This window comes from Pagrus pagrus (genome assembly GCF_965226575.1).
Source record: "Pagrus pagrus genome assembly, chromosome: 10".
In the NCBI taxonomy this organism is placed as follows: domain Eukaryota; kingdom Metazoa; phylum Chordata; class Actinopteri; order Spariformes; family Sparidae; genus Pagrus; species Pagrus pagrus.
Window position 1 is genome coordinate 7,788,814 of NC_140194.1, and position 21,828 is coordinate 7,810,641.

Sequence of the window (21,828 nt, forward strand, 5' to 3'; positions counted from 1 at the left end):
TTGGGACACTTAATGGAACGGAGCCTTCATTTTTTACACCTGTGCTTTACCGCTTTGAAAAGTCGAAATGTCTGCGGTTGAACGGGTCTGTTATCTCTTGATTTGTTTTCCTTGGTGTACTGTCAGTGGTTGCTGTGGTCACATGACAACCAAAGACAGTAGGAGTCAACCATCATTACCTCAGGCGGGAGTAGGGAATAACTCATGAGTCATGAGAGTAGCAGCAGCTTGCTCATTTCTTGACACTTATCCTGCTGTCTGTCTCATCTGCCAAGATGCTTACATTGAAAACAACTTAAAAAGCCTGGTGTAATCGGTAAACAAGTTTATTAGCAGGTGGAAAAATGTCATGACTGCAGCAACCCTACTTGGAGTATGATAGAAGATATGACTGTTATAACTCGTCTGTTTAAATCTTTTTATACCAGTCCCGAAAGTTTCTAAGAACTAGATGACTGGTAACTTATTTTGTGGCAATACATTTCCATCTTTTATTTGCCACCATCTAATGCTTTGCAAAGGTTGTTGTGATTTTACTGTCAGAACAGAGTCCTTTGATAGACTGCCAGGCAGAAACACACAAACACACACAAACAAAAACAGTTGCATATACTCACAGTTACACACTATCCTTCTTGGTCTAGGCGTTTTTCACTATCCTGCTCCCGCTCTCTCTGTCCCTCAATTTGTTTGTCTTCTCTCCTACCACACTCACGCTCTTTCTTTCTCTTTCATGCTTTGAATGTTATATCAAGTCTGGCTGGCTCTGCATTGCAGTTTAAAGGCACGACTGAGCAGAGGGAGAGATTCATTCATAGCCTTTATTTAGACCTCTGAGACACTTGGAGGAAAAACCCTCGTTTCCAATGGCACCAAGGAAACACAGCAAAACACAACAGGAGCTGTCCATTCATTTTAGTGTTTGTGTGTGCATGAATGCTTGTGTGTCTGTCTGTCCGTCTGTCTGTTTGTTTGTTTGTTTGTTTGTTTGTTTGTTTGTTTGTTTGTTTGTTTGTTTATTTGTGTGTGTGTGTGTGTGTGTGTGTGTGTGTGTGTGTGTGTGTCTGTGTCTGTGTGTAGGATAGCAACAAAAATAAGTTTTAATTAAATTGTATTAAAAAGAAACTGTGGCGGGTCAGTTGAGGTCAGATTTTCTCTTTATTAACACGTTAACAAGCACTATTGAGTTTAAAAATTGCAGTTTTAATGTTGTTTCATTAGATAATGAACACATTGGGTATGTCAACCAAACCTAATGTGCAAATTATAAAGGTATTCAATCAATCAATCAATCAACTTTATTTATATGGCACTTTTCATACTGTACGGTAACACAAAGTGCCTCACAGAGGTTAAAAACAAAACAGAACAAAACAGAACAAAACAATACAAAACACCATGAAGACCACAAACCTCCCACCCCCACAAACATACACACAGATACACATTTACATACACACTCACACACATACACAGACATATGGACAGACATACACACCCACACACAAACATACACACACCCACACACATACACTAGCTGTTGCTAAGGAGACATGGCTGGGCACCGAAATCACAGGTGAGGAAGAAGCTACCTTTGGGGGCCATGCACACCGAGAGGAATCATGGTCCATGACTGCAGGGGCGCCACCACATAGACCCCCCGAGCCCAGGCAGACAGGAGGCTCCACACCAAGGTGTAGAGCTCTCTAGCCACCCGGGCCAGGGCCATCCACGGGACAGCACCCCCATCGGTGGACCAGAAGCAACTCCCGGTGTGGTAGGCCCCCAGGAGGAAACACTGGAAGATCGAGGGGCTAAAACAGTAAAATAAGATAAAAGGTATAGGAGCTAAAACTGAGGGAATAAAACAATAGAATGTATAAAATAGACCATAAGTAACGACTAAAACATTGAAATAAAACATTGAAGTAAAACAATAAAGTAATAAAACAGGATAAACTAAGCTAAAAATAAAAATATAATAATAATAATAATAATAATAATAATAATAATAATAAATAAATATGTAAATAAATAAATAAATAATAATAAATAAATAAGGATAGTAATAAATAATAATAAAAAATGTAAGAACTTAGAAAGTTAAATGAGTTTAGTTAAAAGCCTGATTAAAAAGATGGGTCTTGAGCCTCTTTTTAAAAACATCAACATTCTCTGCGGCCCTGAGGTTCTCTGGGAGGCTGTTCCACAATCGGGGGCCATAATAACTGAATGCCGCCTCCCCGTGTGTTCTAGTTCTAACTTGTGGTATCGTTAAAAGGCCAGCACCAGAGGACCTCAGGGTCCGCGAGGGTTGATAGGGTAAAAGTAATGCAGATAGATAAGAAGGACCAAGACCGTTAAGACACTTAAAAACTAGTAGAAGAACCTTAAAATCAATCCTGAAGCGCACAGGGAGCCAATGCAGCGATTTTAAAACAGGTGTAATATGCTCCCGCCCTCTGGTCCTCGTCAGCACTCGTGCAGCTGAGTTTTGTAATAATTGTAAGTTATGCATGCTCTTTTTGGGAAGACCAGAGAGCAGGGCATTACAATAATCTAAACGACAAGAGATAAAAGCATGCATCAGCACCTCCGTGCTGGCCTGAGAGAGAAACGGGCGGACTCTGACTCATTTGACATTGAGCAATGTAATCAACAGAAAGCATTCAACAACTGCAATAGTTCATGTACTGCTTCTGTCAAGGAGACTACAAAGTTTTTATTTCCAGAACCATTCTCAAGAATAAACATACTGTTTACATTTGAAGACCAAATAAAATCAGTGTACCCTCATTAATTTTGTAATTCATGCCGTCAATTTGTTGTCATGAAAAACCGTATAACCTTCCAGCCTCATTCGTTTTGTCACATAATACCCCTATTGGTAAGAAAGTTGACTCGTCAAAACCTGACACTTTGGGATTGGAGGTCGGGTCAGCTTTAAGATTATGGTGATCAATGAGGCAAAACCATCACAAGACCAAAGTTTCATAGAAAGTCATGCTAGAACATGTTCACTCAAAATGTTTCAAAAATGCAATCAGGCTGACAAAAATCTTTTACTGTCGAGGACAAAATCATCTGATAATCAAGACAGTAAAAGTTGCCTTTTTTTTGTTGTTGACTAAAAGGGATCCAGTTTTCTCAGGCTTTGAACAAATTAAGTGAATATCTGATTTACTGTCCAACAGCTAGCGAAAAAATCTGTGCAAATATCATATATGGTATACCTAATCTTTACTGACACAGCATGGAAACAAAGCACTACACAAGTATTGCCCCTTCATCTCTTACATCTACACTGACAAATTAATCTATTAACACCTACAGTACGCATAAGTAAACTTATGATATGTCAGAGGTTACCTGTTGTTTATTGATAGTCTTTTACAGAAAATGTAGTTGTTGTAGACTACATGGTGCATGGTAATTTGACTTTTCTGAAACAATTGTTGTTAAACAGCCAATATCTATAAGTGAAAAAAAAAAAACATGGATAAATTAACAGTTACAATATTTATTAGCTAACTGGCTTTTTTGTAAATAAAAATCTGTGTGGAGTTGTGGTCTGACAGACAGTCAGCATGATTGGGCAGGTTTGTGCACTAGAAAGTTCATTGACATTGTTGGTGCAGCTTTAAATGTTACACTGCAGCAATTACTCTTTTGGCCAGAGACCTGTGTGAGGCCTGGAGCACACAGAGAGTGAGAGAGAGATGGTAGATTATCAATAGAAATCCAGACACTGATTTTAGATGTATAGCTTTTAAGAGATCCAATCTTTTTCATTTCCGATCCGATTTCAGTCCCTGAATTTGAATATCTGCCAGTACTGATACAGTTTACAGCTGTCTTTCTTTTCTGTATTTCAAGACTAGAATATCTTCAAACTAAAGACATGCTGTGTACAAGCTCGCTCAGCTGCAGCCTGTCTCATGTTACATTACGACGGGATCACGGTTCAGTACAAGCTCCGCCTGTCCCTCTATCTCTATCTATCTTTACTGTTTAATCACTGATTAATTAATTAATTTGTCCTGCAAGATTTTGGCCATTGTCTTGAAACTGCGTTAGTACATATTTAGACTATGAAATCTGGATCAGTATGTGGATCGGTGACATTAGTGTGATATCCAGTGAGTGAATTACCTCATTGTTGGCACCTGATACCAATATTGAAATAATCGGCCTAATCTCTAAAGGTTGGTTTAGTTTGTTCTTGAATGAAGTTCGACCATACGACTTTGGGTGCAGGAAATGTCTCAACAAAAGCAAGAACAAGGCTGACTGATAATTTGAAGACGAGGCCCAAGCACTCTGTGGGACTGAGGATACAAAACACGAGAGGATGAGGCCGTTTAAGCTTTGAAAATGCTGACAATCAAAGCCTTGTACGATTGTTTGTTTTTCATATTCAGTGGTAGCAGAGACTAGAGGTCCTGCTACTGTGTATCTAAAACGTAAAGTGATTTATTCAACATTATTGGACCAATTCATGAATGGAATGTTGCAGATGATGACTGGTGATAGAGAGTGGGAGTCATATCTGTGCAAAAATAAATGAGTTGTATTGACACATCACGAAAATGTGCTGAAATTGAATAGAAAGTCTATCATTTGTTGTGCACTTGTGTGGGCGATGGGACAATGGTTGTGCAGACTGCTCCTTCCAATTGTGTTTTTCCAGGAGAGTGTTGGGGCAAGAGTTCCTGCCTAAAGACCCTGCACATTCACACAGGTGTTTAAAGTTATTCTGGCTGATTAGAGTTTAATGAGGTCACTTAACTCCAGGTACTTAGAAGTGTAGAAGGGGGTAGTCAGGGAGATGTCACTAATGTCCTGAGGTATAATCAGCCAAGATTTGTAAAAGTGTAGGTTCTTATTTCTGTTAAATAGGAAATGTAATATATACATGTTCCACTTTTGATGTTATTATTACTATGATATATATTTTAACTGATTTAATGTTAGGTTTAAATAGTAGCCACATACAAATTACTGTAAATGTATTATCTGTCAAAATCTAGAAAAAACGTTCAGTCAATCAATTATAATGGCCTGAAATTTGGTGATTTCAGCCATTGGTTTTAATTGTTCTTTAATGAAATGGGAATAGGGTAATGTCCTTTAATGAAAGTTTTACTGCTGATGCTTTTACCGAAATAGTCTCAGCAGTGAATGGACAGGTGGGATGAGATGCTGGCAGGAAAGGAGACTTGATGCAGTGAACGAGTGGACGGCATGCTTTATGACATGTAGGCTGTCAGTGTTTCATTCTAATGCCAGTCCTGTTTTCATTGTAAATTCAAGCACAGTCAATTTACACAGTAACAGACAAGGAGACACAGTCAAACACAGATTAACTAGGACAAGTGATGCAAGCAGACTCAAGGACCTTCAATTGCATAAATGAACAGCTTGTGCTGCCACCTTTAGAACTTAAATCAAGGTTACTAATGTGGCTGAGTTTTAAATTTAAAAAAGCACTTAATTTCTGCTATAATGTTTTTGCATTGGTAGATCACAGGGAAAGTGAAACATACATGAGGAAGATATGAAAACATATTACAAAAACAGCAAATAAACAACAAATCAATAAATAATTAAATATATGAAAAACAAACTGTCTCTCATAACTAACTCCCTTTCCATTGCTTAACACAAGTTCTTTGATGTCCTTCCCTTGTGTTGAGTCATCGTCTGTACTGATAAGTGATGAACTGTGCCTAACTCTCTCTGTGTAACTGTGTTTTATTAAGAGCTGTATGAGAAGCCCAGTGGACTGACTGTGTGCCAGGCTGATGCATAAACTGATATTTTCTTTCATGTTGTCTTAACGCTCAACAGAGAACAAATTATTGTTGTTCTGTGTTTTATTCAATTAAACTGTCAAATGGCTAAGAATTGTATCTTACATGTAGGTGAGCTTAGTAGGATTGTTAGTCTACACAGTGTAAATGTTTTAGCACATGCAGTTTTAGTTGCTCAGCAATGGCTCCATGGTGCAGTGGGGTCCAAGAGGGTGCGGTTTTCTCTTCAGATACACTAAATTATTTTGTTTGACTGTTTTTTTCTGGAGAAGTATGTGAATAAATCCTAATGGCACCTGCCATAATTCTGTTGCTTTGCTTGTAGTCTGTCTAAACCATGTTTTACAAAAGCGTTGGCTGTCGGCCGGCTGGCAGCCGACTTCTTTCTTAATGTTTCAAGTTACGTCAACATCACTTTTTATGTCCTTCTCATCTTTAAGTCTTTTAACTTGATGAAGGATTTCAGTCATTGGACAGCAGCCAAAGTAGACTTGGTGACCAATTTAAGCATTGAGTTTTTTTTTTTTTTTAGAGAGAACGATGCCATCCATTATGTATTATCCAGTGCACAATCTCCCCTCAGTCAAAACCTCCCATCTACCTAAAGCGCAGATGCTCTGCATAGAAACACACAGCGCTAGAAACATTCTCTGGTATAATGTCCTGCCTTTAAATGCATTGATTGTGATGCGGCCTCTCCTTTTTAATGTGGGCGTGCTTATGCTGTGTATTGTAAAAGCTTTTAAGTGCACCTGGTTGGTGTGATGTCATGTGATACCACACTGATTTTGATCATTATGAAATGTTTTATACTTAAGAATTTGCGGCCCCCCATTTGTTGTGAAAATGGTATCACAGCTGAAAAAGTCAAAAATGCAAGTTGTTTGTGAGTAAACACTAAAATAAGGAAGGGAAATAAGTAAGTCACACTGGAGAAATACTGTACCTTCTTCTCATTGTTATAACAGTGTCCAGACATGGCCAAATCCTGGATGTAAGAGGTCTTGTTCAAAGCGAGTGACTAATGAATGATGATGTTCAAATCCCCCTTTACTCCATCATGACTTACTCTCCACAGTGGCACCTTCCTACTTTTTGTATGTACAGTATATTATCAGTTTTTCACTTTCTATAATTACTGCAGTCACTCTTGAAAGTGACTTTGCCAACTCCGACTAATTTTGATTGAGTTTAATTTCTCTTAAGTCCTTCAAGAAGCTAATAACATACAAGGACATTTTGCCATGAGTGAGTTTGCTTTATGGGTATTGCAATGTCTTTTTGTTTTTGAAGTGAATTTTTTAGGAGTTGTCCTCTAACAATTTGCTTATGGAAAAAGCAGTGAGAATAGGAGTTAGAGATGGAAACCTCGCTGTTAAGAAACACTTAACATCTGAATCCGATCTCCATTTATCTTTATTTATCTTATGCCTTAAAAAACTTCAAAACAGTACTCGTACAGAAAAAGACAAGTAATACAAGATATGCATACACACGTGCAACAGAAAAGACAATTCCATATGTCCTATAATGACATTTGAATATATATTTTTCTTTGTTACAGATATGTGCAGTTGTGTTTGTGTGTCTGTGTTCAGTTATTGCTGTGTGGCTGATGGTAAGAGCTCTCTGTTTCAGCAACTCTGTCCCAAGAGGCCTCCTTAATCCTAGGCCTTCAGTCTCTATAAGCCTCAGTTTAATGAAAAAGACAATCAACTTCAAAGTGAAGATGCTGCTTTTTAAAAACCTATATTTGATGTTAGTTTTGTCACGCTGGGGGGAAAACATTCTCATATCTCTTATGTTACTCAGGTTTTCAAGTAGACAGTGACAGTACATTACAAAAGTAACCAGCAGAGGGTGGGAGTTTGGAGATGTTGCTGCTCAAGGCATCACTTTTCATAAACACAGATTAATGTGTTTTGTACGTTGTCCTGAAGATTGCTGTTTGGGTGGACTGATCCCAAAACTTAGATGGGAAATAATTCCCGCCGTCAATGTAAACATTACTCTAAGATGTAACTAAAATGGAAAGGAGCTTGGAGCTCAATCATAGAGTGATCTTTTTTTGACTTGTTAAAATGGTTGGAGGAAAGATATGTGGCTGGAAGGGTTGCAATATTGTGCATGTTGCACTATAACCTTTTTTTCCATTCTGAAAATTAAAGCTGCTACAGGCAGTAAGAGTACAGCTGTTGTCTGAAGCCTTTATTTATTTATTTTTTATAGAATTTCCACTCAAACCAGACCAACTCAGATAGAGGCATCCCAACAGAATGATATGTTTCAGAGTGTTTACGGTTTACAATAAATAGCTCAGGTTTTTTGCAAGCTGGAGAGAGAAACATATTAGTAATGGCTGGTTACGATGGCCTCACAGCCAAACAACATATCACAAGCTCAGGTTTCATTAAGAGATGTAAGTCTGGAAACAACCACTCAAGAACCGATTTAGCCCAATCAGATACTTATCAACCAATCAGTGAATGTTTAGTTGATAAAATGACTCCCAACATCATTATCTACTACCTGTCTGAAAGAGGAAACTGTTGATCATCTGCCTCCTTTTTTATCAATAACATTGATCATATTAAGTGTAATAGCACTTCTGCAGTTTCCTTTCCCCTGAATTGCTTTTGGCCACTACCACTGAATGATCTAATGCAGTGATTCTCAAAGTGGGGGTGCGCCCATAGGAGGGACCCGGAGTTACAGTATAACAGGGCAGGTGCGGTGAGGTGAAATGAATGAGGCGTGGTTCTGCACTGCTTACAAAGCATGGAGAAGTTTGTGACCTGACTCCCAGGTAAATGTAAAATGTAAATGTAGTGTCACTGTTAATGATGCCGCAATAAAGGTCTCTTGTTACTTATTAAGTTTTTTCAATAAAATACTAAAGTTGCACTTTTGTATTGATTACAGACAATGCTTAAGATTATGATTAACAGAGGAGTTGAAAATACTATCTACCAAAGTTCAGAAAATGTTTGGGAAACGCTGATATTGGATCGATTAGATAGGTATAAGATCAGGATACCGCACTGATGAATAGTTTTAAAAGATGTAATAGGGGCTGTTGTCCCTAATCTGCACTCTAAACTGCAGTAAAAGATCCTGCCTTGTGGATGTGTACCAGACATGTGTTTAAACGCTGCTGAAGAAAGGCCATCTTGATCCCAAAGAAAAACCTTGATTGATTCCAAAACTCAACAGCAACTCAAAAATTCTCAAGAAAGAGGTATCAGAACAACTTCATGGAATAATCAATAGCACTTATTCTGACACGCTGAGCATCGTTCAACACTACTGAAAATCATATCACTACTTCTGGACCTGCCCTCGACTGCTTTTCGCCTATCTGACAAAGAGGACATTGTTTCTTTTTTGGATGATTTAAAACCTCTCCTCTCCTCATACTCTCCTGAGATCAAATGTGATCTACTGCTAGCCCAATTTTTTTGGAACCCTTCCTTTTTACTGTATAGTTATTTTTAGAGAATATTTTATGTTTTGCCATCACAAAAACTCTTTTCCTATGTATCATACCTATGCAGATGATGTCTAGATACTCATTCAAACCCACTGACATCAGCTGATTACTACACATAGCTGCCTGGGTTTTTAAGGATTGATGACCTGCAATATTCGACTGCAAATCTCTGTTCAGCTCCTGATGACTGGAGCTGAAAAGCGCTACCATTGAATAGAGCCACTCCTTCCTCCCTCACCCTAACATTATATCTGCTTTAGTGTATCTTGGTGTTGAGTTCAAACCTTGAGCAGTGTACAAAGACATTTCTTCAATCATGCTTTTTTCTCTTTGTAGTCAGAATTCCTTCTCTAAGTATGCTGTGAGATTTCTATCTGCTTTTATGTCTTTGCACCTTTTTTCTTTTTACTAGGCCAAGATTTTCACATGGATGCACTGATGTGCACATGCTTGTTTCAGTAGATGTGCTGTATTGATGTGAGAGGCTGTAATTTCTTGACAGTTGTGTGTGAGTGTCAGAAACATAGTGGTGCTGAACAGTATAGAGATGACGTTCCAAATCGATATTGCAGGCAGCATTGATTGATTTATTACTCGTGGGTTTCACACATTACTTCTCACTCTTTCTCTCTCTCTCTCTCTCTGCTCGCTCTCTCTCTCTCTGTGCTCCCTCTCTCTCTCTGTAGCTCAGGCTCCACAATGTGGTAACTAGAGGGAATTGCTCTGCCTAGCCACAATAACCTAGAACTTTACACTCTGAACAGACTTGAGCACAGCACATCTTTTTATTTTAAGTGCTAAACTTAGCTAGATATACCCACTATGTAAGGTTCAGTTCACAGTTAACCAACCTTTAACTAATTTCTAAACATCAGTAATAAATGGCAAAGATAGTACCATTAATGTTATCTCTTAGAGGAGGATTTCAGTCTTTGATACTGTTGTTTATTGGAGCGCAGAAGTTAACCAAATGGATTCTGTTTTTCACATTACTCCCACCGGCATCCAATCCTGTGAACTTTTTCATTTATGACTGGAGACTGCAGCTATTGGTCTAGCAGTTACATATTGTCCAGCTTAATTTCAGAGCATGAATAATGCACATTCACACGTAGACTTCAATTTATGTTGCTGAAAAATGGGTATTAAAAGAGTGTTTCTGTAAGAGCCTTTGCTTATGTTATGGTTGTGTTTACTTTAAGTAACTAGCACTGGATGACCTTTTGTGAAAAGTAATGGATGATTCCACCATACCTATGTGAATTGCTTATTATAATAAAAGGCCTTCATTCTCCCCTGGGCATGACATTGGAAGTTCAATAAATGCCTCTCTGATGAAAGAGGTCCTATTTAATATTCTTGCTCATTTTTCAGCACCTAAATGTTATATTTATGTGAATCAGTAAAATGTACCTCTTCAATCTCTTAGTTTTACTTAACTGAATGTGATATTTAGAAAAATGACATGTGCTTAACCTTTTCCCCTTTTTCGCTCTTGTCTCTGCAGAAATGTATGAAATTCAATGTGGATGCGCCTATCTGGCTGTCCAAGCAGCGGATACTGTGTACGCTCAACCAGAGCCTGAAGGATGTACTCAACTATGGCCTATTCCAGCCGGCTTACAACGGCAAGGCTGGCAAGTTTCTGGATGAGGAGAGACAGCTAAGGGAATATCCCTTCCCATCCATCGCCCCTGTACCTTACCTGGAGGTAGGTATGAGCCATGTGTATGTATGAGGCTTTAGGGAGTGTTAGCAGGAGAGAGCAAAAGGTGGAAAGAGAGGTGGTACATGCAATCACACCACACATAATCTCTCTGTATGCACCATTGACACATATAAAGATGGTTGACCTGTCTCCACTTCCTCTAACTGTACAAAAATGTAGCCAAAATATCCCAGTTCACACAAAAATTACTTTCCTTATGTTTAACAATTCTGAATCATTTCTCAGATTCCAAAGCTTAAAGTTTTCTGTCACGTTGACGGGACTGAAAAGGCAGAACCCAATAGTGAGGGCACTGGGCACCTGGACAGTATACTGCGTGCATGTGTTAGTGTTATCTTCCTCAGAAAAGATGAGCGTTTGGGCATATTTTAGATTTATTACCTTTACAAGATAAAGGTCAAGTATTTAATGAATACACAACAAACCATCAGCAAGATACTGTACCAGTGTTACAGTGGAGAGCTAGTCTCTGGGGTTAATGATCCAGCCTTGGAGACAGAGAAAACTGAGTATACAAATAATGTAGGAGTGATCTTCTTTAAATAAGTGTTATATTAGTATGCAACAACAAGGTGATGGTATATGCTCCAATATTCAACTTCAAACTAACCGTTAATGGCCACTGAAGAGGTGCCTCACATGATTTTCTTCATATAGGCTAAACACATGGTGCCTCTCGTTGTCTGTTAATCATCTGATAAGCAAACTTATAAAAGAGTATGTACTGCAGCCTTTTTGAAGTTTCCATGTGTGTATATTTTTCCTCGAAGTGTGTGGGTATGTACATCATTGTACAGGCAGTGTATGTTTTTTCTGTTATGATGCGTCAGTCAAACCCGCAGCAATAATACCATGCTCATTGACAGTGTGTTGTCTGCAGAGGCTGTCATCTCTCAGAGATAATTGTTGTGCTTGTCCATCATGGTTCTTGATCTGAGACAAAAACAGGCGTATAAAAATATGTTGTGTGTAAAGATGTCAGGTGGTTTTCTGAATGGCCGTTTTTGTTTTCACTCATTTTATGATGTGTCGAGAGATGGAGAACATAATAAAGATTTACTTTCCCCACGAGCGTCAGTTTAATGTCAGTCTCAGTCATGGGAAGAAAGTACTATTATTATGAACAACAACATTACTTGTGATGCCTTGGAAATTGTAATATATATCTTTAATGAAAGAGGCTTCTCTGTTTTCTTTGGTGGTACAACATTTTATAAAGCCAAAACCAGTTTTGCATCTTCAACCTCTTATCATGGCTGTTTTTATTTCAGATTTGATTTGCTGTTCAGAGATTGGCTCTTAGACAAAAGTCGAAAGACTGACAACTTTCAGGCTTGAGGGTTTTAGCAGGATTTCACTAGCTTTGATGTGTTGTCACAGAATCAGACGTGTTTGTTTGAAATGCTAATATCGACTTGATTCAGAAGTGTTGAGAATTGACAAGTTCAACTTGAGCCATTTGTAAAGTCATCTACTTTAATTAGACCTTAAATGGGTTTGAATTGACATTATTCTTAACGTTTTAACTTCAAACTAATTTTATATAAACTGGCAGACAATCACAAGACAGTGAAAGAGATCAAATTCATATAACAACAAAAGTCCTAGAAACCATCCAATCAGATTAGCTCTTCCCTAAACTGGAACTGTCAGGGTCAATGTCATGAGTGGTACTCTGTATAGCTAAAACTCTCTAGTTGTAAGTTGGCAGATGAATGGTAGATGGCAAGGATCAACTTGTTTATAAGGTCATCTCTTTACCCTTCATTGTGTCCTTGAGGCTGCTACTGCTGTTTGTGGCTCTAAGTATTAAGAATCCTTGATTTAAACACGCTATGTGTTAATTAACAGAGCTGAAATAATGACGGGAGAATGGGGCAGTGAAAGAAGAGAAGAAAGGAGAAGAAAGTATTACTTTCTATGAACAATAAAGTGTTTTGGGAGTGTTTTAGTCTAAAAGCTGCTGTGCTACTTCCTGCCCTGCACATATAGGCGGATATGGCTTAATGTCTCTGCCTAAGTATTGATGTCATTTTTAAATGGCGTCTGCCGGTGGGTATAACTGTGGTGGTAAATGGCATAGGTCAAGAACACGAGTGAAATGCCATTTAGAGGTGGCATAATCTTATGTCAGTAGGACGGCACTGACATATGCCAATACTTCAGGCATATGGCATTAAATTGACAGTTGAACCGTATGTGACACACAAGGAAAGACGTTTACCGGAGAGGAAGTTAGTGTATGTTGTCATGCGATTTTGTTTTGTATCATACATTTCTTGTTCAATCTAAACCGTACGTTGTTATCTTTCTCCATGTCTAACCTTGAGTCTATGGTTGTACTTACAAAAGCTTACAATCTAGCTGAATAGGCGCCGGCTCCAAACCGTTTGTGTGAGTGTCTGATACTACTCTGTTGGAGCACTGTGTGTGTCATTGATTGACCAGCAGTCATTCCCTGAGGGCCTACGCTGTGTAGAGATGATTGACAGGTTTGGATTAGCAGCTCAAAACCCCTCTGCACTGTCACGGATTTACCCTGTTGGTGAACACCGTGCATCGGTGGAGAAACAGACGTGCATACACACACATACACATGAACGCTTGCAAGCAGGTGCACACCACAAATACACACACATGCACACATAAAGAGAGAGTGAACTGAATTACCTTGTGAGTTGCGGGCAGTGGACGTTTTAAGGCTATTACAGGCTGTCAGTGTTCAGTGAAACCCATCTATTAAATAAGCAGCATGCAACAGACCTAATGAATGATCTGTCTTTTGACAAGTTGGGGTATGGAAAGAGACCAGAGCTGCATAGTACAGAAAACAGAAACCATGCCAGTGATTTGGCAGTAGTGTAACCATCGTTAGAAAAGTGCAAATATTTCTTTAACAGTCGTTTGAAACTTTGATTTCTATGTGGTCATTGGGTCTGGTCTGTATTGTGCAATGCAGTATTTACATTAGGCATATTGAAAAACGCAATGTTATGAAGAAATTGCTTTTAGTTACTTGAAAATAACTACATCTAAATACATACTGTAAGTATGTCTCAGTGGGCTAAAGCACCAGATTGCAAGTCCAAATTTCACTCTAAGCATGGACAAAGTCATCACATTTATAAACACGACATGATGCAATGATATTGCAACACCACAATGTTAAAAGAGCTTTGATGTTTTTAAAAAAATGTGTCAATGTATTGTTAACAGTGGTAATTAGAGCTACAACAAGACCAATGCAATTTGGTATATCTCCAGTTGTAGAAACAGTTTTCACTAAAAGTGTGAGTAGTATGTTTTTAAGTTAGATGCAATATAATAGTAATACTAAGAATACTAAGATGACAAGCAGGAGTGCTGGAAAAAGATAAGACAGCCATATACAGGGAGATATTTGGTTATTAAAGTAGTCAAATATTTGTTTCTTTCTCTCTGCTCTCTCTAGCTCGATTTAGAGCTCTAGCTCCAAAGACAAGCCAATATTTAATTAAAAGTTATTTGATATAGTTCGGTCTGAGGAGCTGATTCTGTGTAACAAATTAATTTGGAATGACTTTGATAATTAACACCATTACAGTTTTTTACAGTTCTCAATAAAGTCCACTTTTTAAAAAATCGTTTCATAGTCAGCATAACGTCAATGTCAATGTCAAAATTCATTAACTCTTTTCTCACTCAAACTCATGCACATGTTTATGTACTGAAAAATGTGTCTGTCAGGAAAAAGAAATGCCTGTTTGGAAAAAGTGAGCTCAGTCTCGAGAAATGTGTTATCAATTGTAAGAAAAAAAAACTGCATTGTTTGCTTATTGTGTGTGTGAAGTATTTATGTAAAGCAGTAAAGACACAAACAAAAAGAAAGGGTAAAGCCAGCTAAGCCTCTTATGTTTGTTCTTGGTCTGTTTCAGTTCCGCTATAAAAGACGTGTCTACACCCAGACTCACCTGGATGAAAAGCAGCTGTCTAAGCTCCACACCAAGGTAAGACCAAACAGCTGCACACTCTGTCATCCTGACATCTGAAGAGCTATTGCTGTGTGCAGTCCTCTAAACTGAATGACTGACACCTAAGCAGTACATAAAGCTTTGGTTGCTCATAGCTCTGATAGCATGGTGGCTAAGTGGTTACAAGATGCTTGATAAGAGGACCTTAGTAACAGCTCAGGTACTGTAGGTGTGTTTGTTATTTCATTCATGTGTGATTGCAGTACTCTCTTTAGGCCATGCAGAGCCTTGAGAATGTTTGTTGTGCTGTAGATGTGACACAGACATGAACCAGATCTGTCTTGTGCTGCTACAGTGTAGCGTTTTAAACAGGTGGAGATCAAGATCAGAGTGGTTTCACGTATTTCCAGTCATGTGCATCACCCCAGTCCTGTCAATTTCTCTGTGTGATTTCTTTTGTCAAAATACTCGGCAGGCCTTAAATGTAAAACACATACTGTAATTTGCTGTCATACTCAAACATAGGAACTATAATGGAAACCAACATGACATCTAATGCTGAACTAATGCTGCTCCAACATACATATGTTTAATTATGGAAAAAGGTGGACATTTAAGCAAAGGCTAAAGCAAAACTAACGTCTATTAAATCATTTAGAAAAAGTCTGTTTCTGGTTGAGAATATGTGTAACTAACACTAACACTGGGTATGAGCAGATGCAAAAGGCAAGACATGTTCGGAAAAATCAGTCTTTACTTGTAAAATAGTTTATATAAGTTTATAAACAGCAAAAATAGGCAGTTCAAACTGGCAACCAGAACCAAAGAGGCATCACTGGGAGAAGGTGGCCGAGGGCAGGCAGGTGGACACAAGGGCAGATTGATTCTCGGTAAGGCTACTGAGCAACCTAGACAGTCTAGGAGAGTGGGCACTCTATAAAGTATACAATGACCAGTGAACTAATCTGGAGCAGGCATGCAAGCAGGTGACTATTTTGGTGATAGTTAGAGAGAGACAGACTGAAACAATAGTGAAGAGCTGCTGTTGGGTGCAAATTGCAGAACTGCAGTTATGCACCAGTCAGTTCTTTTTACCCTTGTCATTGTCAAAAGCCCATTCTTCAACCAAATAATTAATTTATCAGCATTTAGTGATGCTGTCATCACATGCAATTTAAATATGCAGCATCACATAATAACTTGATGAATAAAATCCCATGAAGTAAGACCACAAAGTAAGCCTCTATCACCCTTATGTGTGACTAATATATTTAGATGTGCTTTTCTTGTAGTTAATACGCTAATGCTGGTGAGAAAAGCTTAACAGCTTATTGCTGATTTAGCTTTGTTGTGAGCTTCATTTATATATCCCATGAGGAAATTTGATTATATTGTTAATCCTCTTTTTCATAGTTTGAAGAACAAGTGGACAGCAAATATTTGGTGGTTCAAGTATTGATTAGCACCCCTTCTCACAAATTATGTTCACCCCCTCAAAATATCAGTGAAAGTATGCATGCGCATGCATTGTCACAGTAATATATTTGGCTGCCTTTACAGTCTTGGTATGTTTCACAGTTGATTACAACTTGGTGAACAGATGGAACAACAGTGCTTCAGAAAAATATACATATACACAGGATATTAAAAAATACAATTACAAAATGAACAGAGTTTGTGACCACATGTTTACAGAAATGCAGCACACAGCTGGGCTCCTTCTGAATGACTTTTTAACAGAATTTGGAAAGTAGAGGCTAAATGTGGCCTGGCAAGATCCAGCCTGATGTTTTGGGGATTTGTGGCAGTGTCCTGGATTTTAATATGGGACATTTAAAATATCATTGAAAATGTTTTCTTAGAAAGAGAGGGAACTTTCAAAAATTAAATTTTTGTTTTGTTTTCTTATCTCTTTGCCCATCTACTGTATATTCATGTTCATATGCTGTGTATTTGTAAAATACAAAGTTTAAAGTTTCAGAGAGAAAGAGAGTGAGAAATCGTGAATGAGAGGGAGATGCAGAAATCAGGGTTGAGAAGGATGAGTCATGCTGTCAAATATTGTTTCTTGTTTAACCAGTCTGGTGTGAGGCACTGCCGTCTGCTACTGTGCTACATTTTTATGACAAAAATTATGAGTGGTACTCAACTGACACACTCAACCAAGATCTGTTTCTGCCCAGCTGCAATTTAGGTGGTAATTTCACACAATAAGTCATCAATAAAGAGAGAACTGGCTGTGATTGGCCTGCATCATAGGCCAGTAGAAGTGGAAGTGGTAAAATTCTGAAATGGAAGTGTGAATCTCCCAATCACACAACGCTATCTCACTGAGAAGACACCTGAATGTGTGAATGGGCTGTGAAAGCCACTGTGTTGTCTCAGCTATGTATTTTCTTTAGCAATGAGTAATCTGGACAGCTGTGTAATTGGAGAGAATGAGGGGGTAATTTTGCTATACAAGCAGCCATAGTAAATTCTTGTTTTCCCTTTGTTAGACAGCAAAGCATAATAGGCACCTAAACACAGATGCACCAATCAGTATGAGGTCAAATATATCTCACAATGCATTTTCATTATTATGCGTGTTTGTAAAATATTTTGCACAGATTTACACAATGAAAAACTGGAAAAGTCTGATTGCATTTAACACAACAACCTGGCTGCTATAAATGCTACAGCATCCACTGTGCCCTCAGTGAAAGTAATGTAGAAGGGATGCATCTCCTAGTTCATATACTATTCATAGTCCTCCTGAAGTCTGTAGTCTACTCCAGAAGTGCAGATATGCAAACTATATGCAGATGTATGAAAATGTTTCTCTGTGAAACACTTTTGAACTCTGACTTTATGTAAGTTGTATATTAATTATTCCTAGCAAAAGTTGTAGTATGCTGATTATTCAGTCATGAATGTTAAAGGCTTTTTACAGATCTCTGTCTTGGCAGTGGTAATTAAAACAAAATATTCGCTTGGGCTTGCATTAGCGAAGATTAGCTTTTAGGCAAGTGATGTTGCAGGGTAATGTGGCATTGACGTTTGCCCCACTCTCTTTTTTCTGAATGGCAGATTTGCTTTTGTTGCATAATGACATCTAGGGGTAAAGAGGGAAATCCTGTTATGGGTGACTCTTGCAGCTTTAGCAGTCACGACGTTCACTATTCATCCTGCAGCAAGCTGCACTGTCAGGGAGAGGTCAAGCATTAGCCTACTTTGCTGGTATGGAGCTCATTAGCCGCAGGCTAAAGTTTAAAATGAGGTCATAATTGATAGGATTTTCCCATTCTTTTTTTTTTTCCCTCTTCACCCGACCCAGCAAGACCTCCTCACCCCGAAACTGTCCTGGTTTACCACACAGGGTAGCAGCATAGGGAATTAACATTGTATACGTTTAGAGGAAAAAAAGGGTGCATGTGTGTGGGTGCTTGGTGTAGGAGGTTGGCCATGTGATAGAAACGGCTGCAGAATGGTTGGCCTTCTTGCGGTGGGACAAAGGGCTTCCAGTGATGGAAATCATCCAAACCCTTTTAGTATTTGTAGTCCTTTAGGCACTTTACTTAAACTGACTCAGTCATTAACTATCGTTAACATCTAAAGCTTGAATTTACCCCCAAGATTTCCAGTTGGTTAAGAGATGTTCTAAATGTATACAGTAATGTTCAGTCACCAGCAGGATCTGTGCTATTATTTAAAATACCATTTTTATGAACTACACTACTTTGCCACTAAGAATTGTTGGGCTACATGAGAGCAGCATTCCAGGAATTAATAGTTCCTCACAGGATAACTTAGTTCTTGCAGTCTTATTTATTCAGAGTACTAATGCTTTAGCCTACACCAAGGATTCATCAGTGCAGATGTGTATGACCTTGTAGGGAACTCCTCAAACATATTCTGGAGAACAAATCTCATGCAGTTTTATTGGACTATAACATTGCAGCCAATAAAAGATATATAGATAGTAGGAATGCTGATTGCTGGATGAATGGATAGATAGAAAGATTGATGTGATGTATATACAGTAAAATTATGAATGAAAGCCTCATAGCCATAGAAACGGCTGGGGAGGGGGTGGAAGAAACTAAAGAAGCATATACAGTAGTAGAAAGCATTTAGTGACGCCCTATTTGGTAATGTGGTCACGGAGCCAACAAAGCATGTACACTGCCGGATCGTGGGCCTTTCATTTGTGCTATTATCATAGAACTAGTTGATGAATTGTACACAATATATATATATTTGTTCTTTTGGATAAAATGATTTTGTCCATTATGATTCTCACGCTAAACCAGTGCTGACATAATGCCAAATTTTTGTTGTGTACATGTGTGGGAAAGCATAATTCACAAGCGTTTTGCAGAGTAATGCTATTCCTCCTACACTGAGGCGTTGTGTTGCATAGCTCATTGTATTTGTGAATGAGAATTCCTGCATTATATTCAATTTACAATGAAGCTACACATAGAATGAAGCTCATTGTAGGTGTGATATTATTCTGAGATGCTAGATCCCACTGAGCATTTGTACAGTGCCTAAACCCTTCTATCAGTGCAGTGTTATTGCAACTGCAACCACCATGAAATCTGATGTGGGATTTTTGTATAATACACAAACACACGCACACGCACGCACGCACACGCACACACACACACACACACACACACACACACACACACACACACACACACACACACACACACACACACACACACACACAATTCACAATTGTACACACAACTGCATGGCAAAAGATGAGAGGATATTTCCAGCGGGGAATCCCTCACACACAAAGGTCCCCTTATGGATAAGAGGAATGTAGTACTTTGAACAAAGTGGAGACATACAGTAGCTGACGATAAAACATGAACACACACACACATACACAAACACAAACAGAGAACATGGAACATGGGATTTAAAAAATATTTTCCCAGTTGTAGAGAGGGCTCAGCTGTTTCTAATTTGAGATGTGTGTATCTCTGTTGTTGTGTTGATGTGTGATGATGTACTACATGCGTATTCACACACATTCTGTGCTGTATAGGTGTGAGTTATGTAATTGGGGTTATTTGTACAAACAATTTGTAGATTTAAAAACCATTGATTTTCAGGAACTCACAGAGACAAAACATGAGCATTAGTCAATATTCCTAAAGCTCCCACTGTCATGTAACACTTGGTTTAGCACATCGCTGTAATAACTGAGATTGCACCAACATCCCCCCTGTATTTTCACATCTATTAAGGATTTCCACTTTTCCCTCTCTCCTGCTCATTCTTTTCTTTAATTCCTCTCACTTGGGATATCAATATCTACCCTCGCTTTAACACCGCACCCACTCTCCCTCTCATTTTCTCTTTCAGTTTTCACTCCCTCTGTCTTATGCTCTCACTCCTCCCTCTATTTTCCCTCCCTCTTCTCTAGCTCTCTCTTTCCCCACCCTCCCTCCGTTCACTCCAGCATCCTGCAAAATCACCCCTTACCATCTCTCCGTCTGTCTTTGCAAGTACAGGAGTCAGTGTGTGCGTCCGTGCTGGGGTGAGTGCTTGTGTGAGTGACCATGTGAGTGTGCATGTGCTGCTTTTACGAGACGAGAGGTAGTGAAGGAGAAGGAGAGGAGACGAGGAGGAGGGGGACTGGATATGGCCATGTGGATGATGTTTTGGTATTGGGACTGTAGCTGACCTACGGGATTGCGCGTGTGACAGGGAGTGTGTTTGTGTGTGTGTGAGATGGGATCCGCTCTGGGCAGAAGAAAAGCAGCTGAAAGAAAGGAAAGAAGAACTAAAGCAGCCAGGAAGGCCAGACTCAATAGTAAGGTACCCCAATTGCTCTCATCATCTCTTTAATTTAATTTTGGTCATTATCTCTGGTTTAAACATGTCTTTGTCATTCCTCTGCCTTTCTGCTTTGCATACTCTATCTCCAATTATTTGCGAACACTCCCAAACCCATCCCTGCCTACCTGTCTATGCACTCTCTCTCTTCCTCTCTCTCTCTGGCTTTCGTTCTGTTGTTATGCTCTGCTGCATGTTGGCTGTGTGAAGAGCTGGTGCAGTCTTGTCTGAAACCCCGACAGAATGCTAATGTTTCTTACTGCACTGGTTCAGTTACTCACCATGGGCTTGCATCATTGCGTGTGTTTGTTAGTGTGTGCATATATTTGTATGCCTGGTTATGTCAGAAGATGTGTGAATGTGATAGCTGTGACCAGTGTGTGTGGTTGTGTTTTGCCTTTAGATCTCTGAGTCAGTAAAGGAAAACATATTTTGTGTATGCGCGTGTCTTTTTGTGGCAGGCACACAGTCACAGTATGCAAGTGTGTGTGTGCGCACATGCGGGTGCACGTGTGTACTAAAATGCGTTTATGCATGAATGTGACAATGTGTCTGTTAGGATATGCCAGTGGGACTCTCTAGGACAGATCTTGCCTTCTGGACACTGTCTTTTATCATAATGTTCTGCATGTGTCACATTGCTGTCATTTTGATGCTCTCTGATGGAGACAGCCTCACTCTGTGTGTGTGTGTGTTTGTGTGTGTGTGCGTGTGTGTCAGAGAGAAACAAAGCTGCAAAGAGCTGAAAAGACAGCATTATATCTAGGGCACATTGGGTAAACTTGTTAATCTGAGTAACTGCCACACACAGTATTTTCTGTGAACCTCTGCTGAGAGTCTCAGAGCTGTCAGTCTCAGTCAGTGAGGGCTCAGCAGGTGGCAGCTGTCAACATTACGCCCTGCAGGCAGCTTGACCTGAGCTGATCTACTCTACAAAATATTCCACAAAAATATGTCTTATGTGAGTGTCAGTTATTCATACAGTATGTATGGAATGTATGTGGTATG

The 21,828-nt window shown here is 39.0% G+C and overlaps 1 protein-coding gene across 1 annotated transcript in view; it reads left to right on the forward strand.

Annotated features, from left to right (window-relative positions):
- The window catches only part of shank3a (SH3 and multiple ankyrin repeat domains 3a), a 150,048-nt gene that overhangs the window by 19,086 nt on the left and 109,134 nt on the right, over nucleotides 1–21,828 (forward strand). Inside the window, 2 exon segments of the mRNA XM_084363630.1 lie at nucleotides 10,811–11,014; nucleotides 14,947–15,018. Coding sequence (XP_084219756.1) covers nucleotides 10,811–11,014; nucleotides 14,947–15,018 — 276 coding nt within the window.